Source organism: Copadichromis virginalis, linkage group LG3, assembly GCF_057382275.1.
Source record: "Copadichromis virginalis isolate Kocher_CV1m ecotype Utaka linkage group LG3, C_Virginalis_male_GT1.1, whole genome shotgun sequence".
In the NCBI taxonomy this organism is placed as follows: Eukaryota; Metazoa; Chordata; class Actinopteri; order Cichliformes; family Cichlidae; genus Copadichromis; species Copadichromis virginalis.
The window spans coordinates 11,187,532-11,196,222 of NC_140620.1; the positions used below are offsets into that span (position 1 = coordinate 11,187,532).

The 8,691-nt window shown below is 40.3% G+C and overlaps 1 protein-coding gene across 1 annotated transcript; it reads left to right on the forward strand.

The window, feature by feature from the left end:
* Positions 1 to 402: 402 nt before the first annotated feature.
* On the forward strand, positions 403 to 7,987 carry LOC146712747 (uncharacterized). The gene is made up of 3 exons (XM_085443981.1): positions 403 to 712; positions 2,402 to 2,644; positions 6,532 to 7,987. The coding sequence occupies exons 1-3, from the start codon at positions 541 to 543 to the stop codon at positions 7,548 to 7,550; spliced, it is 1,434 nt and encodes a 477-aa protein (XP_085300107.1). The 5' UTR covers positions 403 to 540; the 3' UTR covers positions 7,551 to 7,987.
* The last annotated feature ends 704 nt before the right edge of the window (positions 7,988 to 8,691 follow it).

Here is an 8,691-nt window from a genome sequence, read left to right on the forward strand (position 1 = left end):
TTTTAGATAACACCCTTGGTCAACACACCTGAATCAAATGATTAGTTCATTACCAGGCTTCTGGAGAACTTCAAGACATGTTGAGGCGGTTATTTACCTTTAAATCAGCGGTGTTGTATCAAGGACACATCTAAAACCTGCAGGACACCGGCCCTCGAGGCCTAGAGTTCGACACCGGTGGTTTAAAACATAAAGACAAACAACTATCCAGGTTTTAGGTTTAGAAAAGAACCGGTTCTGTTCGCTGTGAAATAACATAACGAAACTGGAATAAATTTGAAAACTTTGCGGAATCCCACAAAACACGCCTTTTGCTTTAATGTCCCATGCGGAGATCCGTAGGATATGAGCGCCCCACGTGACCGCTTACAGCAAACCTCAGCAGAGTAGCGACGGCGGGAGAAGAGTTGCGCGTGCGCAGACGTGGCTGCCGTCCTATGAAGCAGACCGAGCTCAAGTATCGCTCCTGTTCCTGTCGATCAAACACCAATAACACAGCGTCGCTGTCGCTTCTATCGACCCGCAGCAGCTGAAGCAGCCATGTGTTCAGCTGAGTCTCTGAGAGAGTTCATACAGGAGAGGCTGACTGATGTTTGCCAACAAATCTTCTGCGAGGTTCAGAAAACCATCGTCCAGTATGAGGAGGAGATCCAGCGTCAGCGCAGACTGCTGGATATCAGCCGGAGACCCGACACACACTCACACGGCTCAGGTACGGACACGTGTGCTGAGCTCAGGTTCCTCTGTGTTGATGAAGACATGAAAGCTCGTCAGCGTCTCCGGGATTTCTCTGATGTTAGCTGGGAGCAGAAAGCTGTTACCTTGGTGATTAATTTAATTTCGGACTCTAATTTGTGTAAAATATCAGACACTGGGCATCAGCTAAAGACTGCAGTCAGGTGTGTTTGGCTGTGTTTCACAGTCGTACTGAAACATTCAGTGCAGTTTGAGTTCATCTGTGAGATTATTGTTTAGCAGGAGTAAAACCCTGAAAAGAAATAAACGCCTTGATGCTGATAAAGCAGCGAGTTTAAGGCCAGCGTGTAGTTCAGGTTTTTAAGTCTTGAGCTGCCCCTGATTTCCTCATATTTTGGTAAACATAAATAAAATATGTGACTTGAGGGAGGTATCTATTTCAATAGGATGGAGCTGCAGCGTATATGCAGCTGTAAGTATATAGTCAGTTCCCCTAACTGGGTAAAGCACTATAAAAAGGAAATTCATCATTGTTGTCTCCACCCAAGCTCACCACCACGGTGCATGCAAAAGTGGCAAGAAAAAGATGAGTTTCCGTGCAGCGCCTTCGCTGTCTGCAACGATATATTAAAAAAATAAAAGTAAACCACTCTCAACTACAATCAGTACACACATTGGAGCCTACTGATACAATGAAGAAAAACAACAAACAAATAAACAAAACAACATCGACAGCCACAGCTGTCTCAATAATCTTCAGCTCTTTGCAGTCGAGTTAAACCAGTCTAAAACAAATTAAAACAAACACTGGTGTTTCGGGACTTCGGCCTGCAGCCAAAAATCCATCCAGGCAAAGCTGCAGCATGGCAATCTGTAAATGAAAACAGGACATCACTTACACTGAACAGTTGACCACAGCAGGAATATCCCTGTTCACAAGTTAGGGTCACACCCTAATAAGTATCGGCAAGTGGTGGCGGAGTCCACTACACATTTCTCTGTAGGAATAAAACAGTGTTTCCTTCTACAAGAGTAAAAATGACTTTAAGCCTCTGCCAAACTACAGAAACTCAAGTGGGACATGTTCCGTTGCCTCAAAGGGGAAAACTACCGACAAAGGTCAGGTCTCACCTGTCACACATAAAAAGAAGAATTTGAAGCAGCTGTTCCAGAGAGTTTAGACTTTCAGTCAATTTTTTTTCTTTATGCTTTTGTGGAATCAGATTAAGAATAATTAAAGAGACTAAAACACCAAATTATTTTTAATGATTTCATTATTACCATATTGTAATTTATATTTTTGATGGTACAACAGGGTAAAATGCCTGTGAAACAAAATTGATAAATTCAGTCTACAGTGTTGTTAAAGTCTTTACCCCCCTTCCTGATTTCAGAGACTGCGTCTTCTTTTGGCGTTTACTGGGTGGCTGGCATCCTCGTTGATGCATTGCTGCATCTTCTATTTCAGTCCATTATTACACTCTTAAATCTTCTCATTCCTTCATCTTTCAGGATCTTGCAAAGCTTGAAACGACCCATTAACGACCTATTAAATTAGTCAGACGATTTTGATAGTCGACATAATCGTGACTAGTCTACTGGTGGCAGCCCTATTAGTTAGAAAGCAAAAATGAGTGAATGTGGCCTGTTGTTTGTTTTTATTAAGGAGTTTTTTCATCATCTTTTTCTCTATTTCTCTCTTCAGAATTCCAACAGCTTCATGTTTGTGGGAAAGAGGAGCCTCTGACAGAACAGCAGGTCTTTAACCAGGAGATGATCTCCAGTGTGGACCAGGAGGATCCAGAGCCTCCACAGATGAAAGAGAGACAGGAGGAGGAACTGCAGCAGCTGGGAGTGAAGCAGGAGGCTGACGGTGTCAGAACTGATGATGATTGGCTCAAACTGCTGGCGACCATCTGGAAACCCGAGATAAAGCTGCACAGAATAGGTTTGTAAAACTGGGATGATTCACAGGAAGAAATAAAGGTCAGAACTTTAACTAGAAAAATTTGCATTTCCTGCGAAAATGCAGTGTGGATGCTTTAAAGCTGAAGCTGTATGCAAAAACTAGCGGAAAAAGCTGAAAACTTGCAGAAATTGTTAAAACTTTGCAGAAGCAAAGGAACTTTGCTAAAATGAATAACTTAGCAGAACTGCAATATCTTAGAGGAAACATAATACTTGGCAGAAATACAATAGCATAGCAGAACTTAGCAGAAATATTGTAACTTACCAGAAACATGATAACTTCTAAAAAATACAAGAATTTAGGAGAAATAGTATAAGATAACAGAAAGAATGTATTTAGCCAAAAATACTTAAACATTACAGAAACACTATGATTTACAAAAATAGTACAACAGAGCAGAAATGCTGTGATTTACCAGAGACACTGTGATGAACTATGAATATTGTAATTTTAAATCAATACTATGTTTCAGCACAAATACTCTGGTTTAGCACAAATATTATAACATAGCAGAAATACAATTATATAGCAGAAATGCTATATTTAGAAAGAAAAATATAATATAGTAGAAATACTATGATTTAGCAGAAATACTACAATATAGCATAATAACAATGATTTAGAACAAATACTATGATTGAGCAGAATAGCAATAACTTAAGTGAAAATACTGGAAAAGTACAATGACAAGATGAAAAAAAACAGAACATGGTTAAGTTCCCTCAAAACTAATTTTTGTTCACCTGTGAAAAAAAAAAAAAGAGCCTGGGAGCTGCTAAATTTGAATCCACAGAGGCTGTGTACTTTTTCCTGCCAAAACAGGTGCACACACGCAGCACAGAGACAGGATTTTTGCTAGGGCTGAACGATTATGGAAAATAATCTAATTGCGATTTTTTTTGCCCCAATATTGCGATTGCGATGCGATATGCGATTATTTTTTTAAGGTATTTGTCTTCTGTATTATTAAACAAAGACAAGCAATACATCATATAGTATGGCCAATACTATATTACATTCATTTTAAACTGTTCTTTCCTGGAAGACAGACCTCTGTTATGATGACATGAGGTGATGCATGAATTGATGACTGACATTTTTATTTAACTTCTTCAATCACAACAGTATATTTGAACATACACAATAGTTTATTTTTAGCTTACAAACATCTGAGCATAAAGTGCTGACAAGGAACCCTGGTGTAAACATTAAAATGAAAGTCAGTACAATGTGCAGATTGCAGAAATATACAGTCATTCAATTAAAAAATAATATTAAATAAATAAAACTAATAAATAAAAAATACACACATCTTACTGATCTCTGCAGTCAGTAACATTACACATAAAGTGCAAACATAATAGCAATTGTATAAACACACACACAAACACGCCCTTAAAGTTTAAAGGCGTGAAATTGGACGGTCTAGTTCTGATTAGCGTCACCGCTGTCTCGGTGGAGTTTAATAAACTCGGCCGTCTGCTTCTTGCTATCTAAAATATAACCAGACACTGGTGTAAATTCTCGACTGTCTCATACTTCTGTTTAATAAGTTTTCTGTTTGACGTTTAGTCAGCTGTGTGAAAACCAAGGAGGAACCCACCCGGGGGATTAATAAAGTTTTATTTTATCTAATCTAATAACTTTAATCTCAGCCAAACCGATTTACTCACGAACAAACAAAACACTGAAAAAAGCCCAACAATAACATTTTTAGGTTGTCTAAGTGACTTATATATTACGTTTAACCCGAGCAGCGAAACTCCGCGGTGATCTGAAAATGATGTGCCGGGAGTTGTGCCGTTCTCGGCCGCATCAGTAACCCTCGAGCTCCCGGCTAGCTGTCGAGCTGGTGGGTAGCAGACGCCTCTGAAAACGTCGAAGCACTTTTGCAAATATGGGATATCTTGATAAACCGAGCAGATATTTGATGTTTACACAACTACTTTCTCGCCTGAAAATATGTTAAAAGTTTATTTTGTGACCCAGAAAGATTAGTATGAGTAATTTTAAAACTTAGTAGCGGCCGCCATTGCTGGAAACTGGAGTTTGGCTGGGCCGCGCTATGAATTCTCGGATATGGTAGTAATTTGGACAGCCTTCGGCGCGTCGCTGTGACGTAATCGGTCTACAAATGCGGCCTCAGGAGGATGCAGCCCATGAATTGTATAATATAATCGCAGTATAATCGCAGCCTTTGCGGTTAGAAAATTGCACTTGATCATGTCGCGATATTATCGCAAATGCGATATATCGTTCAGCCCTAATTTTTGCAGTCTATTTCTCATAGTGAGGACTCCCCTCAAACAAATGACCACAATTTCCTAACTGTATTGGCCAGAACGGTCATTTTTACGCCGTTTTGTTCAGAAGAGATGGGGGAATCGTCAAGTGTTGACAATTTATCATTAAAATATGAATTTTTAGAGATATATGACATCGATGACTTGTTGGCTTAGAAGCCACAAAGGCCCCAATATGCAAATTTGAATGCCTCAGCCCACATATATGATTGGCTGGGAAGCCGTGCAGACCCTGATTTGTAAATTTGAATGTCTCAGTCCTCACAGAGGATTGGCTGCCTGGGGACCTGGCAGAAATATATAGAAATACTATGATTAAGCATAAATACTACATTTAGCAGAAATACTGTATTAAGCACAAATCCTATAAAAAGCAGAAATACTATATTAAGTAATATAAATATCCTATAAAAATCCTATAAAAAGCAAAAATACTGTACTATGATTTGGTAGAAAAACTATAATTAATCAGAAATACTATATTTAGCACAAATCTTATAAAACAGCAGAAATGCTATGATTTAGCGCAATAGTAATAAGTTAAACAGAAAAATTGGAAAAGCAAAATGGACAGCTGAAAAAATGCTGAACATGCTGAGGGTCCCTCAAATATACTTGTTAAATGAAAAAAAATCGGCAAAAAAAACCATATAACAGCCACACAATCACAAATATGGACACATATGGAAACACACATGCACAGAGAGAGAGACACACAAGATCCAAGAATGGAATGTGCAGTTTTTTGCGCTATTGGGGGTCTGGGGACCCAGAACCGGTCAGTATCTGGTGTGACCACCATTTGCCTCATGCAGTGCAACACATCGTCGCATGGAGTCTATCAGATTGTCAATTGTGGCCTGTGGAATGTTGGTCCACTCCACGTCAATGGCTGTGCGAGGTTGTTGGATATTCGTGGGAACTGGTACACGCTGTCGTATACGCCGGTCAAGCACATCCCGAACATGCTCAATGGGTGACATGTCCGGTGAGTATGCTGGCCATGCAAGAACTGGGACATTCTCAGCTGCCATCTGCCCTGAACAATGTGAACCATGATTCATCCGTGAAGCGCACACCTCTCCAACGTGCCAGACGCCATCGAATGTGAGCATTTGCCCACACAAGTCTGTTACGGCGACGAGCTGGAGTCAGGTCAAGACCTGGTTGACATTCCTGTTGTCAGCATGCCAATTGCACGCTCCCTCATTGCTTGTGGCATCTGTGGCATTTTGCTGTGAGACAAAACTGCACATTCCAGGGTGGCCTTTTGTTGTGGGCAGTCTGAGGTACACCTGTGCACTACTCATGATGTCAGATCAGCATCCTGATGTGGCACACCTGTGAGGTGGGATGGATTATCTCAATATAGCAGATGTGCCCACTACCACACATTTGGACTGATTTGTGACCACTGTTTGGGAGGGATGGTTATATTGTGTATCTGGGATGAATTTTAGGTCTCTACGTCCATCCCATGGGGAATGGGAGCAGTAACAAAGGTGTTGCGTTTATATTTTTGTTGAGTGTATATAAAAAAAATGTTTTCATTTGTCTCTTCAGACCTTCAACGACTAAATGTCTGTGAGGACGAGGTGGAGAAGGAGGAACCTCTCACAAACCAGGAAAACTATAACGAGGAGAGGAGCTCCAGTGTGGACCAGGAGGACCCAGACCCTCCACAGATTAATGAGGAACAGGAGGATCTCTGCAGCAGTCAGAAGGGAGAGCAGCTGGGAGTGAGGCAGGAGGCTGATACCTTCATGGTGACTCCTGCTTATGAGGAAAGTGACCACAGTGAAGCAGAACCAAACAGTGAGCAAATCTCTCACAGCTCTGGTGAAGCAGAGAGCCAAGATCAGGAAGAAAGTCAGCATGTGGACTCATCTGAAAATGCAGAGGTGAAGACAATCAGACGTCGCAAAAAGAAAAGTGACATTAATAAAGTGGAAAATCCTGCTCTGTCAGAGAGTCAGGGTCAAAGTGGGGCAAGAAAAAAGACTGAACAATGTGACATCTGTGGGAAAAGTTTTCAGTTTAAATCACGCCTGACTGCACACGTGAGACGTCACACAGGTGAGAAACCGTATTCATGTAGCACCTGTGGAAAGGCGTTTCTGTTTAAATCCCAACTGAATATACATATGAGACGTCACACAGGTGAGAAGCCATATTCTTGTAGCACCTGTGATAAAACGTTTGTCCTTAGATCCCTGCTAAATGCTCACGTAAGAGTTCACACAGGTGAGAAGGCATTTTTGTGTAGCACCTGTGGGAAAGCATTCACTTCCAACTCACAATTGACCACTCACACAAGAGTTCACACAGGTGAGAAGCCATATTCTTGTAGCACCTGTGGTAAAACCTTTAACTGTGCAACCTACCTGAAGAAACATGTCAGAGTTCACACAGGTGAGAAACCTTATCCTTGTAGCACCTGTGGGAAACAATTTAGTCAATGGATACACATGAATCGTCACATGAGGCGTCACACAGGTGAGAAGCCATATAGCTGCAGCACTTGTGGGAAAAGATTCCCTTACCAATCAGGATTGAAAGTTCACATGAATACACACAGGTGACACGGTTATGTGAAGGCTGCAGAATCTGTGGGAAAAGATTTTGTTAATGAGACACGTGATAATTTATGTTGCCTAAAAGTGTTATATTTAGAAAATGTGGGACAGAGTCATAGCAGTGTGTAGAGCTCACACTGACCAGGAGTCAAATCACTGCAACACCCGAGTGAAAAGATGACCGATATTCAAATTAGCATTTTCTGTCCAGAGTAGTAAAAACTCTCAGCATTCTTTATAAAGTTCATTACATTATTCTTATATTTGTATCAGAGAAACCCTGATGTTACATTTAATGATGGTTAAAGTTCAGTGTGCTCCTTTTCTATAGAAAAGTACATTTTTACATTTAGAGAACATGCACCAGAAAAGTCATTCAATTTGTGTTTGGTTGTTTATTTGTGTGTTGTAACAATGCTTTTTGACAATAAATCCTATACCATTGCAAAGTCTATTTATTTCTCTTTAAATGGAAGCACATTTATAAGGAAAATTTTATTCATGGGTTGAGCAGCAGAGTTGAGAATGTAGATTGCATCCACGACAAACAGCTTATTCTGCTATTGTGTCATAATTTTTAGCTTCCAGAAGACCAGGTGCTGAAAATCAGGTGCCTGATCGGCTCCTGACTAGCAGAATCTGTTATAGCAGTTAGACAGATCTAGCAACTTCAACCTGTTATTCCACAAAACCAAGTTTCAGCATTATTTGCAGTGAGACAAAGTACTTTTTGTGCTTAGTTGATTTATTTCAGCAAGAAATATAAATTAATCAACTTGTACAGATACAGCAAAAACACTGAAGGGGTCCTCACCGATTACCGGCTGATGGGCCACCATAATGATATCCATGTCTATGACAAGGAAGATGCAAGCATGACTAATGATGACGCTGAGAAAAAACAGTGGTAATGTCTTATGTATTCAGCAGGGGGAGCAGTGTTGACATTCATTTACAGGCTTGCAACATTATTTATTTATAATTGTTACATTTGTTCAGGAATCTCATTCTGACAGAATCATAACGTTGAGACTATTGAAGCCTCACAACAACAGTCCCCTCGTAGCACTTTACATTATAAGGCAAAGACCCTAAAATAAAACGGAGAAAGACTTTAATAATCAGATGAGCTGTTATGAAGAAAAGC

Excerpts from the sequence above, each read along its gene's own strand:
- LOC146712747 (XM_085443981.1), top strand. The coding sequence starts at position 541 with ATGTGTTCAGCTGAGTCTCTGAGAGAGTTCATACAGGAGAGGCTGACT. Across the intron at positions 713-2,401 it reads CACACACTCACACGGCTCAG|AATTCCAACAGCTTCATGTT; the intron begins GTACGGACACGT and ends TTCTCTCTTCAG. Across the intron at positions 2,645-6,531 it reads GATAAAGCTGCACAGAATAG|ACCTTCAACGACTAAATGTC; the intron begins GTTTGTAAAACT and ends TTGTCTCTTCAG.